The sequence below is a fragment of the Vigna unguiculata genome, chromosome 7 (genome assembly GCF_037176805.1).
Source record: "Vigna unguiculata cultivar grain cowpea cultivar isolate G323 ecotype 2 chromosome 7, ASM3717680v1, whole genome shotgun sequence".
NCBI classification, from domain to species: domain Eukaryota; kingdom Viridiplantae; phylum Streptophyta; class Magnoliopsida; order Fabales; family Fabaceae; genus Vigna; species Vigna unguiculata.
Window position 1 is genome coordinate 45,200,014 of NC_140798.1, and position 16,346 is coordinate 45,216,359.

A 16,346-nucleotide genomic window follows, 5' to 3' on the forward strand; every position below is an offset into this window, starting at 1 on the left:
AAGAAATGAAAAGATAGTGTGAAAACAAAAAGAAAAACACGAAAAACAAGGTGTGCAGTTCACTTTTTTCTTTCTTCACATGTTTGAACAGATTTGTGTAGAAAAGAAGTGAAATGTCTTAAAAGTCTTACTTATAATTTATTATATTATAAAGTTTGTGTTGTTCATTTTAATAATCTGTTTAGATTCGTATAAGTATTTGCGAACACCAACTAAGAAATGAAAAAATAGTGTGAAAAATGAGAAGAAAAACACGAAAAACAAGGTGTGTAGTTCACTTTTTTCTTTCTTCACATGTTTGAACATATTTGTATAGAAACATAGTGAAATGTCTTAAAAGTCTTACTTATAATCTATTATATTATAAAGTTTGTGTTGTTCATTTTAATAATTTGTTTGAATTCGTATAAGGATTTGCGAACACCAAAAAATAAATGAAAAGATAGTGTGAAAAACGAAATGAAAAACATGAAAAACAAGGTGTGCAGTTCACTTTTTTCTTTCTTCACATGTTTGAACAGATTTGTGTAGAAAAGGAGTGAAATGTCAAAAAGTCTTACTTATAATCTATTGTATTATAAAACTTTATATGTAATAACAATATAATTAGTAACAATACTTAAAATAATGATAATAATGAATTAATAAATTATGTTTTGTAATATTAAATTGCAATTTTAATTTCATTTTAACATTATTTTTTCTATTTATAATACATTTATCATCAAGGGCAAAATAGTAATCATATTATTTTATTTATTAAGTTTGTTTTTTAATTTATCATACCTATTATATTATACACAAAATTTCATCAATTTTGATTTTGAATCACACAATCTTTCCCTTAATCAAAACAACCTCACCTTCACCTTCACTTTCAAATTGACACCACTCTCAACCCAAAACCTTAAGGCGATGAGTTTATGCCTTGATCCTTATATGGTGCTCTACTTTCTCAATTCTGGTCAATGTGAGACTTAGACTGAGGGAGAGTACCTTCAACCACATTGGTACACTCCCCCTCCAGCGGAAGCTACCCTTTTCTGTACCGCCATTCTTCTTAACGGGACACGCTTTACCTGACCAACACTGTCAGGGATCATACTGCACTCGTCTGAGCCCGTATTAACCATCGGCTCTGATATCACTTGTCAGGTTTATAAAGGAGAAGGTATCACTGGGGAGATACAACACCAATGAGACCTGAGCCCAACCACATAAGACACTGACACCACTCTCAACCCAAAACCTTAAGGCGATGGGTTTATGGGTCTTGATCCTTATATGGTGCTCTACTTTCTCAATTCTGGTCAATGTGGGACTTAGACTCACACTTGGATTCCTAACACAAATTTACTCAAACTCACCCCATCCCTCGATTTCATCTCTCAATTCAAACATAACATAAGGGATTTTGAAGTGAATTTAAAAATAAAGTGCGTGAATGTTTGAGTTATTTAATTGATGTGATAAATTAAAAAGTAAGTTTAATGAAGAAAAAAACAAGATTACCAAATTGTCCTTGATGTTGAAAGTAATCTAAAATTATATTTAGATGAGTTATATTTATTTTATAAAAGATATTTAATGAATAAGTTGAAAAAATAATTATTTAAAATTTCAAATTTTAACTCATCATCTCAAATAGTTTTTTTTCAAATAACTACGTTATCACTAATTTTCCAAATGAAAAGGCGTAGGAGCGAGGTACAATCTTTGTCGGGAGAATAAAAAAATCTTTATTATTTTGTATGTTTATTTTGTTTGATTTTTGGGAACAACAAATATTTTAAAACATCTACTTTTATCTTGCATATACTTAATTAAAGGGAACCGTCTTAGGATGGACATTGTGGGGTACTAATACCTTCTTCACACGTAACCGACTCCCGAACCCATATTTGATTTTGAAGACTATTTTTTTTTAAGTCTTTTCTATAGTTTCCATAATAAATTATGGTGACGACTCTTCTGTTTTTTTTTAATTATTTTTGTTGTCCCACCGCGATCTCAGTTGCGACAGAAAGCAAAATGATTTTTCTCGAGCACATCGATTTTGGGTTTAGTGGAAAAAATCCTACAATTTTTTTTAGTCTAAAGTGAGGTCATAGTTTTCATTGATGTAGTCATACATTCTAGTGCCAACATTTAAAAAATTGTGGCTTTTAGTAATTTGAACACCACACTTGCACAAACGTTGCCTTTCATGTCTTTAGGCTACATTTTTATACGCATTGTCTAATTTCGTGTTGCCTTTGGTAGTTTTTAAGTAACGCCTACAAAAGTGTTTATTTAATATAGTAAATGAAACACTTTTGTACTCGCGAACAAATTTAGTATTAAAGCCAAAAATGTTATAGTGTAAATAGTTTGACTTTGACTGCACGTTATGGTTTTGAAGGGGTTATTGTTAAATTTGTTGAGTTTAAGAAAAAAATTTCAATAACGGGATGCCCTAGATAGAAATATGAAAGATAGGTAAGCTTACACTTTTAAATCAGTGTATAAGAAACTTCATGATGGTTTTAGAAAGGAAGACCTTGATTTATTTTAATTACTTTGAAAATTAAATGTCCTCCTTTATGCACGACATTTCGCATAGAGAGTCTTACTTAATAAAGTAGTAACCCCTGAAAATTTGATTAACAAATGGGTAATCGTAGGAACACAACGTATGTTATGTGTGTAGCTACGGAAACAACAAACCATATGTTAAGCAGTTTTGAGGCTCCTTAACAAGGAAAGGGCGTAAATTGAGTGTGATGTTTTGCATATAGTCAAATTATGTGCAATCTTTGTGCTTTTTAACTTACTTTTCTTAAGCATGCATGGCCTATATGCTTGTGGATTGCTGGTATTTATCTTAACCATTTGTTAGGCTATTTGTAGTCAAAACCTTTATTTTTTGGTAAAATTCGTATAGACTAGAACGATTGAAGGACAAACATGCCTAGAGGGGATGAAGAATTAAGTGTTCGTGACAATCCAAACTTCAATTTACACAAAGCCTTATAAGAAATTTAAGAGGATAGTTTAAGAATAGATGAAACCAATATGTTTTCTAGTTTAATTTGTGTGTTGCTCTTTATTTGTCGTTATATTTTTCTCTCTTTTAATTTTGTTTATTTTGCTATTTGTTTATAGTTTTTTTTCTTGTAAAAAAGTTGAAGGATCTTTGTTCACCGTTTATATTAATATTTTTTATTGCTAATAAAAAAATTATTTGTTTATATGTTGTTTGTAAATGAGTTTCTCCAATTTTTTTTCTTTGGATTATTGAATGTAATTCAAGTTGTAAATTGTTGTTTATCTTTGATATGTCAAATTTTATTTGTAGTGCAATTTGAACTAATGATACTGTTATTACATGTATTTACATGATACTCTTATATATTAGAAAATAAATTGTATGAAGTCATGGTTATATTTAGAAGAGAAGTTTGTAAATCATGTAAAGATATTTCATTAAAAATAATATGTTAGTAGTCCAACATAATTGATTATGTATGACTCGTAATAATTATATACTGTTAAAAAGACATTATTTTACGGGTGATATGTCTACACAGCCGATTATGTGGGTTATTTTTCCCAAGATATACATTTTTTAACATTTTTTTTATCACCAACATAAATAATTTCTTGAATTGCATCTTTAAATTTGTAAAAAATAGTAGGAGGACACTTTGGACTTTCTAATGCCAACAACCTCTTTTTAATTGTATAAAATCAATCTCATACACATATAAATATTTCACTCATTTTTATTTATTTTTCTTCATCCTTCATACAATTTAAACAAGTTTATTTTCTACTTCAATTATTATTTTTTGTTTCATCGTTTGACCATCCCAATGTAAGTGGTTTATAGTGAAAAAATAGGTAGAAATATGTCTTTGTTGAAAAAAAAAAAAGTAAATGCAAATTATATGCAAAACATTTGTGACGGGAATAATATATATTTAAAAGACACTTTTAAATGTTTGCTTTCACATATTTAGTAGTAGTGTGTTTGGTTACGCATAATTAATTATGATTTGCAAATGATCCCTTTTACTTTTCGGAACAGGTAATCTGAAAATTAATCGAATTGAGAAATTCAGATTGGATGTTTCCTCTAAACCACGGTTATTTTTATGTTCAATAATTTTGTTAAACATTTAATGTTGTCTAAGGACACGTGAGCACCAAAAGGGAAAAATTAAGAAATTAAAAATGAAAACAATGAGCATAACTAAATAAAAATAATATAAAGGTTAAAGTTGTTTGATAAACAAAATGTTATAGTAATAAAAAGTAAAGTAGATAAAATATTCTGGTTTAGTAATAAAAATATAAAATATACAATACCAAAATCAATTCGTCAAAATATTAATATATGTTTTTATTATAAGTCCAATTTTACTCTAAATCTATAATGGGACTTGTTTATGCACTTCCAAACATTTTTCATGTACTTCCAAAAATAATTTAAATTTTCACTTTGCCTCCTTATGTAAAAGTAACAACATTTTTATCTATTTTTATCATTTGTAACTAATTCACTCTCAAGAAACTTTTTCACATAAATGTTGACATCTAATGCCTTTTTCTTCCTCTTTTACGGATGTTATGTCTATTTTTTTTTTTATTTACGATCGTCGATATATGGTGTTTAGTTTTGTTTTTACTAATGTTGATATCTAATATATTATTTTTTTTAAAGAAAAATGTTATTATGAATGTCGACATTCCATTAAATAAATAAATATATATATATATATATATATTATTTATATTTTGTATTTTTAGTTTTTAATTTATTTATTTTTATTTTTTTACTCTTACTTTTTCAATTTAATTATAGTTTAATTTTTTAATTTGTTTAATATAATTTTTTAAAATTAATATATTAAAAATATAAAATATTTTAAGATAAATTAAATTAAAATAATTTAACAAATGTTTAACAGATATGAAAATCGGTTAAATTTTTTTGAAAAATGTTTCTTTTAAATTAAAAATAATAAATATTAATATAATATTTTTGAAAATATTTATATAAATTAATATAAAGTAAATTATATTTTATTTGTTTAATTTTTGATTTAATGAAAATTAAAAATATTTAAATTAACATAAATTACAAAAATAGCATCATTTTACATATCTTAACGTGAAAATCTGGTTAACAAATTTAAAAAAAAAAATTTAAGATAAAATTTTGAAATAAATAAATTATATATATATATATATATATATATTTCATTTATTTTTTATTCTTTAATTTATATTTACTTTCAATTTTTTATTGTTAATTTTTTTTATATTTTAATATGTTAATATTTATTACATTAAAATTATAATTTTTTTAAAAGTGTTAAACGAATTTCCACATCTAGTTAATGTATCAAAACTTATGTTAATTTTTTAATTTATGTTAATTTAAATATTTATAAATTAAACATATACATTAAATAAATTAAAAAGTTAAAATAAAAATAAATTTTAAGAAGATTAACAGTAAGAAAAGTAAATAAAAATAAATTAAAGAAATTTATATATATATATATATATATATATATATATATATAATGTTGACATCCGATAAAAAAAAATTAAAATTTCAGATGTTGGCATGTGTAAAATAAAATTAAACATCGGAGGTTAACTTTGAAAAAAAAACATAATACTGAACGTCAACATCTGATATATAGTAAAAATATTTTAATATCGACTTTCATATAAAAAATATCAGATATTGAAATTCATTCGAAAAAACCTTGGAGTAAGTAAGTTAGAAAAAGAAAAAAAGTAGTTATTTTAACTTAAAGACAAAATGGGAATTTAAAATCTTTGAGGATACAGAATAAATGTTTGGAGGTGCAGTGAGAAACTCCATTTATAATACATGTCGAGAAAAAGTTGAGACACAGGACATGGATAAGAAAAAAAAAAAAAAAAGGTCGCTTTAGTAGGACAAAAATAAGGGTATTTCTTCTCCTCGTGTTTTCTTACTGCACCCCGTTTATTTAAAAATGACTTAAAATCTTAATATCAGATTTCCTAAGCCGCACCTCTCCTTCACCCTTTGCCTCGGTGCACCTCCATTTTGGTTCATAGTTCCTCACACCTAATAATCATTATTCAAAACGAATTATTGTCGTAAGATAGTGCCTTGCCAAATTAAGTCATCATTGCAAATTCAAATATGTCAAAGGCAAAACTCTCGAATATTTGTATTACGTATTGTATAATTTATAATAAAATTTATATTATGAATTCTCTTTGAAATTTGTGTTATGAATTACATAATTCCGAAATAAAATTTGTATTACGAATTCGAAATACAAATTTATATTTTGAATTTGTATAATTTAAATTTCGTAAAGTTGTTATTTTTGAATTATAGTCTAATCAAAATATTTATTAATCACGTAATCTAGACCTATAATTTCATCATAAGCATAATTAAAATTTCAAAAGATGCAGGGCGCAGGAAGAAAATACGAGTTTGCATAAAGAAATTTCCTGAAAATAAGAAGTGTACATTTGTGGTTCTATAAACGTTTTACCCAAAATTATATTATTGTAACGGAGAATGCTAACCAGTGTCCTAAGGACACCGGTTAAAGAACAATAAATGTGCTTTGATATCATCATTTTTACATTAAAAGTTGAAATAATTAAATACAATAATTAAAATAGTATAAATGCACACAATAAATTTTATAAAGATAAAAATACCCTTTTAAATGTGCAGACAATAACTTACTATTACAAAACAAGCTTTTGGAATTTTTAAAGTCTCTACTAAAAAGAAAAAAAATCAATTAAGTCTTAAATTGACACTTTAATTATTCTTTTTTTTGTAACATTTTTAGATGTTTAACAGTATTTTTTTTGTTGGTTTTTCTATTAATTTATACTTTTTTATGTTATTTTTTTTAAGTTTTAGATGTTTAACACTATTTTTTTTTGTTGGTTTTTTGTTAATTTAAATTTTCTTATATTTAATTTTTAACAGTATTAAAATATAGTTATTTTATTATTTAATTAGTTTTTAAATTTTATTTATGAACATTAAATAAAATATTAAATATACATGTATAATATTTATGGATATTTTTGTCTTTTAGAAAAAATAAAATTACATTAATAATTATTAGGTCAGATTATACTTATCTATATATTCTTGTAAAATCTAATATATATTAATTATTCTTAATAATACCTTAGAACACTGATTAGCGAGACCTTATTTTAATTTACCTAAAGTTTAAGTATAGATGTTAGTCCTTATTAAATAAAAACTAACGTCTTGTTTGAAGAAGTTGAAAAAGATTATTAAATAGAGTAATTTTTTATTTCTTTTATTAAATGAAAAAAACTTTACTTAAAAAATATCTTTTGGATGACAAGTAACGGAGCCGTTAGAAGTCCCACCACAAGTAACATGTAACATTGCCCTTATCAGTGCCGCCGCAAGGTCTGTGGGCTTCTTCCCCGGTGGGAGAGACTGTATCGCGACATTTTCAGGCGACTCGAGATCCATCCCAGAAGGAGAAGAAGGGTTGAAACGCGATTTTGAATACCTAATTTGAACTCTGAACTCTATGGCAAGCTCATATTTTTATTTCTTATAATTTTTATTGTTGTTTCAGCAAAAGGGAAGAAGTGGAAGAATCTCTCCCTTAACTGAACAGAATGAATGCAGTTTACCTTTCTCCAAACCATTCAATTTCCCAATCATGTTACAAACCCAGAGAGGGCACTTTGATCGGAAGAAGTCGTGGTATTCAGATTAGAGGTCGGAGTGTTGTGAGTGCGTGTCTTAATGCGGATGTTGCTGCACCAAACACTGGGAAGACAAAATTGGAGAAAATTAAGGAAGTGATCGAGATGGAAGGGAAGTATTTGGTGGGAACATATGTAAGATCACCAGTGGTGGTTGAGAGGGGTGAAGGTTGCAAGTTGTATGATGTTGAAGGAAAAGAATATTTAGATTTGAGTGGTGGGATTGCTGTGAATGCTCTGGGACATGGTGATGTAGATTGGTTAAAAGCTGTTGTTGAACAAGCTGCCACCCTTACTCATACCAGCAATATATTCTACACAATACCTCAGGTTTGTGCATGTTACTATATGTCTGAGTTATATCAATTTCTTCATATCTATGTGTTAGTATGCACACTGTAGTTAACCTGTATAGTTTACAAATCCTCTTAAAAGTGTTATTTGAGTACTGAAATAGAAAGTCACTAGGACTACATACAAAGCAACAGAAAATTAGTGATCTCAGAGAGAAGAGCCCATAGAAGAGAGAGAAGAATATGACCTCATTCCTTAATAAATACTATCCTCAGTTCTTCAATCGTGCGGGATGAGTCACCAACTGCACCTAACAAACTATGGTGCCACATGCTCTTCATCATTGTGGACTGCCAGCTGTCCCTTGTTTCCACTACGTGCCTCTCCTATGGATATTACATTCTCTTAATGGTGATCTACCTTAGCTTGAGAGAGTTAATTTCCAGGATTGGTTACTTGTTTTATACTGTACCATTAGCTAATTGAAGGGAAACCTAGTTGTTGTTATCAGGCATTAAACCTTAGAGTATAGTGCTTACTTGGTTGGTAATTCTATAAATTAGAATTGTTTAAAACTCTAGTAGGAAAAGGGAAACTAAACCAATATATAAAAATGATAAATAAGTCCCCAATGAAACATAAGTGTACATAATGTTGTCAGCACTCGAGGCTTCTATTATTTTTTAGTTTACAATATGAAGGACTTTATGAGTAATCCTAGTTATTAGTCTTCATAGGGTGTTAAAAGATTAATTTACATCTCCCCAATTTTATACTCTACTGTTCATAGAATCCAGAGTATTGTAGTTTCCCATTATCAGATTTCTTCCATCCCTGATATGTTCTGCATAAATGCCAGTTAATCTGGCAGTATATGAGTCCTTGATCCTATACTTGTTAGAGAAATAGAAAAAGATTTGCCATTGATCATTTGGTTTGGGGATTTCATTCTTTATTGTGCTTTGGATTTTTGGAGTAAGAGATGGTCATTGATCATATGATTTTATTATGTCATTCTGTTATTGCATCTGCATTATGAAAAGGAAAGAAAATAACATTTAGTATATGTTTTTTTTTTCTAATAAGTATATGGTTGTAATGTTATTGGGTATGTCTTTATTATAACTTTATACTTTATTTAATAGTGGTTCCATTATGCTTTACTTTGGTTCATTTCTTGTAGAAGCAGGTTATGCGTCTCTGCACAGTGTTGCATTCTATAATTATATTTGAATTGTTGCAGGTAGAATATGCAAAGCGTCTTGTGGATTCCTCTTTTGCTGATCGTGTGTTCTTTTCAAATTCTGGAACCGAATCAAATGAAGCAGCTATAAAATTTGCAAGAAAACATCAGAGACAAATAACTACTAATGGGAAGGAGCCAGCAACAGAGTTCATTGCTTTTAGTAACTGCTTCCATGGGAGAACCTTGGGTGCTCTTGCTTTGACAAGTAAAGTACAATATAGAACACCTTTTGAACCCATAATGCCTGGAGTGACCTTTTTAGAGTATGGAAATGCTCAGGCTGCAACAGAATTAATTAAGCAGGGCAAGATTGCTGCAGTTTTTGTGGAACCCATCCAAGGAGAAGGTGGGATTTACAGTGCCACAAAAGAATTTCTACAGTCCCTGCGCAATGCTTGTGATGAAACTGGGGCACTTCTTGTGTTTGATGAGGTATCGTGCATCTAATATTGATATATTACTGTTAATGGTAATGCCTAGTGTTCCTGAAAAACTTTAAACTTAAATTTGCGTATGTAACAAGCCAAGACTCCATTGATTTTCACTTTTAAGTGTTTTTTTTTTTTCAGTTTATTTCTAAGTTCCTTTGGAAAAGATTGTTTAGTATGTTGATGACATTGTGACCCAAAAAATGGTCTGTTGGTCTATCTTTGCCATGTTGATTGAATGATGAGAAGATTGACATTGTCACATGAATTATGTTGTTCATAGAGTGACAAAATATAGGTGTCATATGTTGAGGTATAATTATAGCTAATTTAAGTATTGCATTTGGTTTTATATACTATTCTATTAACTATCATATGCTTCTTGTGATTTTGTAGGTTCAATGTGGTTTAGGTAGAACAGGGTTTTTATGGGCCCATGAAGCATATGGGGTCTTCCCTGATATGATGACCCTTGCAAAGCCTCTTGCTGGAGGCCTACCTATCGGAGCAGTTTTGGTGACAGAGAGAATTGCTTCTTCTATAAATTACGGTGATCATGGAAGCACTTTTGCAGGAAGCCCTCTTGTTTGCAGTGCTGCTCTTGCTGTTTTTGATAAGATATCAAAACCTGATTTCCTGTCATCTGTATCTAAGAAAGGCCTCTACTTCAAAGAACTACTCAAGCAGAAGTTGGGAGGAAACCGACATGTGAAAGAAATTCGTGGTGTTGGACTAATCATAGGAATAGATTTTGATGTACCTGCCACGCCCTTTGTCGCTGCTTGTCAAAATTCTGGCCTGTTAGTGTTAACTGCTGGAAAAGGAAATGTAGTGAGGATTGTCCCACCATTGATCATAACAGAGAAGGAGATCGAGCAAGCTGTTGACATTTTGTTCCAAACTATAGAAGTTCTTGATAAGTAGGAGGGAGAAGAAAGAGGACTGGCATTGCAAGCAAAAATTAACTTATTTGGTTGGGTATTGTTGAGTAGTTGAAGTTTCAGATGCCAACCTCACTACTTCCCTTTCATTGAAGATGTTTTCATGGTAAGAATAATTCAACATTGTTATTGCATTTCTTAGTAATGCATGGCAGATGAGATGGTTTATATGGTCCATTCTCCCACACTTTTATTTGTTGCCTTTTGTTCGTATGAAGTGCAATAATGACTATAAGATCTTCTCGGTTTCTATACACATAAACTCTCCTTTGGTAGAAGATGTTAGTTATCTAGGGTGTTTCTTTGGGTTTGTCTAGAAGTTATAAGAGTTTTTACATATTTTCTAATTTATAAGTTTATTTTTGTTTATGAATATAATTTTATTTTGTTCTCGATGGAAATTTCTTGTGCAACAGGTCTTTCCTCCTTTATAAAAGCTTCTAAGACGCATTGACTTGTTTTGCCGAAGTTTTTCTATGATTTTTTCTTCTGAAAATCTTATAGGTCATATTAAAATTGAATAACTAGTTTTCTTTACCTGTTCTGTTCTTATTCTTTTTCTTCTGAAAATCAATTGAGTTATGTTTTCTGTGAATGAAGCAAAGAATTGTCTGCCATTGGATCAGTGGGTCACTGACATAATACAAAATTGAATTGAATGAGACATACCTTAATTTGTTCATTTCAAAGACATAGTTATTATTACTTCATTTTTCATCATCAATGAAGTTGTATAACTTGTAAAGAATAAGGATTTTATATAGCATTTCTATTGATCTGACTACACAACAGTCTATTCTCAAATTCATTTATAATTTTTATTGACAAAATCATTTTTATTTTTCTTAAAAATCAATGTGATATTCATCAATTTAAGTGTATATTTTTTATTTTTTATTAGAAAAATATAATGTATTTATTATATAATTTTATTTTTAATATATGATTGTAATATATTCATTATATACAATTTTAATATATCATTAAATATGATGTTGATTAAAATTTATATTTGTAAAATAAAATATTGAATAATTTGTAATCAATAGTGAGGAATATATAATTATTTGTATAAAATGATTCTGACATTAATTTTTAAAAATTAAATTTGACTAGAGTATTTTGTAAGTAATTAAAATATATTAGTTACATAAAAATTATTTTAACTTTTATACACAAAAGTTATTTAGTAAAATAAAATTTAGATGTTCTTTATAAAATAATTTTGATATTTTTGCATAGTGTTTTTTATCTTATAAAATAAATTTAAATTTTACTTTTTAGTTTTAGAAAATCTCTTATCCATTTTAAGATAAATTAACAAGTTATATAAAGTTAGTTAATATAAATTAAAAAATATTAAATAATAATAAAAAAAGATAAATATCAATGTAGTTTTAAATTAACTAGTCATTTTATTAATTAAATAGAAAATATTATATTATTTATTCATATGTTTTATTTCCTATTTAATTTTATAAAAAATGAATAACTTCCATTATATAATAATTTATAATCAAATCTTTTTATATTTAATTAAATTTAGTTTTTAATATGTATAGAATGGGAAAAGGAATTCATTTGTGCATTATATTATCAGAAAGTTATAAAAATTTAAATCAAAATAATTATATAATAACATTTTAAATATAATAACTCAAGTTAAATATTTAAAATTAAATGAGAAATTTATATATAAAAGTATTTTTTATAGATTTCATTTTATGACAGTGAAACGAAATAATATATAAAATTAAAATAAATAAAAAAATGAAACAAAAATATATAATTTTGTATTTTAACTTCACAGTACTAGTAATATTTTAACTTGGAATAATATTATTTAATTTAATTTTTAAAAGACAATATATTATTTTAATTTTTTGACTTAATATTAGTAACATTTGCATAGACTCCTTTTTCACAGCCTTCGTGATGAATGCATGTTAGATCGAAAATCAGATGATGTTTTGAGTGTTTATGATTTGAAATTGTTTTGGTTGATAAAATCTTCTGCACTCCCAATTTTCCTTCTGCACCTCCAAGTTTGATCGTGAAGATTATTATATCTTTCAAAAAAAAATATAAATAAATTACAAACTAAATATCTTTGTAGCATGTACTTCCAAGAATAAAATTTGGTAATATCGGATTCTAAAAGTCGGTAATACCGGATTCTGAAAGCTGGTAATACCGATTTTTGAAAGTCGATAAATTTATAATTTATGTATCTTAAATTTATGATTCTCCTATGTTGTTTTTTCCAAATTAAGTTTTACTCAAATTAATATGAACCTTAATTATGATTTTAGGAATTCTTTTATCAAAATGGCATAAACCTTAATTATATTTTTATCCAAATTAGTACACCTTACTAGAGATGGCAAATAAACCCGTGCCCGTGGGTATCACCCGAACCCGTCCCCGTTTTGACGGGGAATCCCCGCTTTGACTGGATATGGGTATGGGTATGGGTAATACCCGAAATTTTCAACTGGGGATGGGAATGGGGATGGGGATATATATATATCCGCCCAAATACCCGTCCCCGCTTAAATTATTAAACTATTTATAATTTATTAAATAATCTAAAAAATATATATAAATAAATAATATATTTACACATAAAATATAATATAATATAATATAATATAATATAGTATATATACATATAAATAAAATATACTTATATATATATATATATATATATATATATATTTACACATATACATGTAATATAATATAATATAATATAATATAATATACATATAATATATATACATAATAATATAATATAATATATATAATATATACGTATAAAACAAATTAATCATTTAACTAGTGAGATCTTTTATAAACAAATTTATAACATTACAAATTTATAAAAATTTAAAAGAAATATATATATATATATATATATATATAAAAGCATAAAATATCTACGCATATACATATAATATATATACATAATAATATAATATATATTATTATATTTGTATTATTATATAATATAATATAATATATACTTAAAATAAATATATATCTATAAAAAAAAATGTATATATATATATATATATAAACATAAGATATCCACACATATAATATATATACATAGTAATAATAATATAATATATAATATAATATAATATATATAAATAATTATATATATATATATATATATATAAACATAAGATATCCACACATATAATATATATACATAGTAATATAATATATAATATAATATAATATAATATAATATATATATATATATATATATATATATATATATATATATATATAACATATTTCTCATTCTCTTTGTTTTTTGTTATACACTTTGTTTACTCTCTCAGTTGTCTGGTTTGTTTTTCAAGATTTAATTTTTGAAGGTAATTTTTCTTCTTCTTATTACATAATTTTTACTCTCTGTACATGATTATGTTCAAATAGGTGTTCCTCAATTTCATTCTATGAAATAATTTTTAGGTTACACATTTGATTATCTTTATTTATTTATTTATTTTCATGAAAATGTTTGACTCTTATTTTGTAGCTCTTCTTTTTGTTACTTTGGTTATACACTTTTTTACTCTCTTTTAATTGTTTGGCTTGTTCTTTAAGGTTTAAGCAGATCTTCAAGGTACTTTTCCTTTTATCATAATCTTAATTATACATTTTTTTTCCGTTATGTTATGTTCAAATGGATATTCTCAAATTTGGGTCACACATTTAATTATCTTTACTCCTTTATGATAATTTTATTTATTATTTATTTTTTGTTTCATGATAATGTTTAATTCTCAATTTTAAGTGCTCAATTGCATAAATCCTTAATTTAATTCAAGATCAAAAGATGAAGAATCTATGTTTAAATTTGAATTATTATTAATTTAATTTTGTTATTTGTGCTATTTCGTTTAAGTGGTATAATATAAATTTTTAATAGTATAAAAAATATTTGAAATATTTTTAAACTTGATTATTGGTTTTCCTTTTATATTTTTTTAAAAAAGAAATTAACCTTTTTACTTTGTTTGATTTTTTTTTGTTACGTATGTTAGTTTCTAGAGAAAATGAGCACAGGAGATCAAGATTTGCAGGTACCAAGTCCACCACAGTGTTCACAACAACCAACTCCCTTTCAAAGTTCCAATAATGACAGTCAATCTCCATTGAATCCATCTACGCAAACACCTTCAGAAGTTCATGATGAAATACATTCAACAACACAAGTAGAGCCTGAGAAAGGGAAATTGAAAAGTGTTGTGTGGGAACACTTTGAAAAGATAAAAGTTGATGGAAAATACAAAGCTAAATGTAACTATTGCAAGAAACTGCTTGGTGGAGAAACAAAGAATGGAACAAAGCACTTGCACCATCATACAAACATATGTATTCAAAAGAAGGCTTTAGCAAAAGGAAAAGGGGGACAAAAAACACTTTTTTCTAAGATTTCAAGTGGCAAAAAGGAATTGGCTTGTGGAGCTTATAATGAAGAAAATGCCAAGAGGGAACTTGCAACAATGATTATATTGCATGAATATCCATTGTCAATAGTGGACCATATTGGTTTTATTAGATTCGTGACAACAATTCAACCATTATTTCAACTTCCTTCACGAAATACGATAAAGAAAGAGATACTCGGCATCTATGAACATGAAAAACAAGTTGTTATGAAGTTGATAGATACAAATAAAGGAAGAATAGCAATTACATCGGATATGTGGACTGCAAGCAATCAAAAGAAAGGGTATATGTCTATCACAGCTCACTATATTGATGACAATTGGACATTGCAAAATATAATTTTGAGGTACACCTTTTTTAATTTATAAATTTTCCAATAATTTTTTTTATGCACCTCTAGAAAGATTATATGTCTTACAAAATATTGCTTAATTTATAGGTTCATTTATGTTCCCGCACCTCACACAGCTGATCAACTTTGCAATGTATTAGTTGATTGTTTGTTCGATTGGAATATTGATACAAAATTGTCTACTATCACTTTAGACAACTGCAGCACAAATGATAGCATGATTGAAAAAATTAAGGATGAGTTGAAGTTGGACACACTCATTAAGAAAGGGTCTTTGCTTCATATGCGTTGTTCAGCACATATCCTTAATTTGATTGTGAAAGAAGGGTTAGTCGTCCTAAAAGAAGGGGTGGAAAAAATTCGAGAAAGTGTAGCATATTGGACAGCAACTCCTAAAAGAATGGAAAAATTTGAGGAAACAGCTAGACAATTGCGAATTTCTTTCACTAAAAAGTTAAGTTTGGATTGCCCAACTAGATGGAATTCTACTTACAAGATGCTTGATATTGCCATATGTTATAAGGATGTGTTTTTTAGGTTAAAGCAACGTGAAGCTCAATACACTTCTTTGCCAACTGATATGCAGTGGGAATTTGCAAAGGATGTTTGTCGAAGGCTAAAATTATTTAATGACATCACATAAATCATTTCTGGTTCCAAATACCCAACTGCCAACATCTTTTTCCCAAAGATTTGTGAGATCAAGATTGCAATAAATGATTGGGTTAAATCTCCTGAGATAACCATTCAAAATATGGCAATACAAATGTTAAAGAAATTTGAAAGTTACTGGAGTGTTATTCATGATATATTGGCAATTGCTTCAGTTTTAGATCCAA

At 27.1% G+C, this 16,346-nt stretch overlaps 1 protein-coding gene across 1 annotated transcript; it reads left to right on the forward strand.

The window, feature by feature from the left end:
- Positions 1-7,397: 7,397 nt before the first annotated feature.
- Positions 7,398-11,086, forward strand: LOC114191930 (acetylornithine aminotransferase, mitochondrial-like). The gene is made up of 4 exons (XM_028081384.1): positions 7,398-7,552; positions 7,644-8,106; positions 9,314-9,748; positions 10,141-11,086. Exons 2-4 carry the CDS (start codon positions 7,687-7,689, stop codon positions 10,666-10,668), a joined length of 1,383 nt encoding a protein of 460 aa, XP_027937185.1. The 5' UTR covers positions 7,398-7,552; positions 7,644-7,686; the 3' UTR covers positions 10,669-11,086.
- The last annotated feature ends 5,260 nt before the right edge of the window (positions 11,087-16,346 follow it).

What these genes read in the sequence shown, in the direction of transcription:
- LOC114191930 (XM_028081384.1), top strand. Translation starts at nt 7,687, where the DNA reads ATGAATGCAGTTTACCTTTCTCCAAACCATTCAATTTCCCAATCATGT. An exon ending in TATTCTACACAATACCTCAG is followed by an intron (nt 8,107 to 9,313) that starts GTTTGTGCATGT and finishes GAATTGTTGCAG; the next exon opens with GTAGAATATGCAAAGCGTCT. An exon ending in CACTTCTTGTGTTTGATGAG is followed by an intron (nt 9,749 to 10,140) that starts GTATCGTGCATC and finishes GTGATTTTGTAG; the next exon opens with GTTCAATGTGGTTTAGGTAG.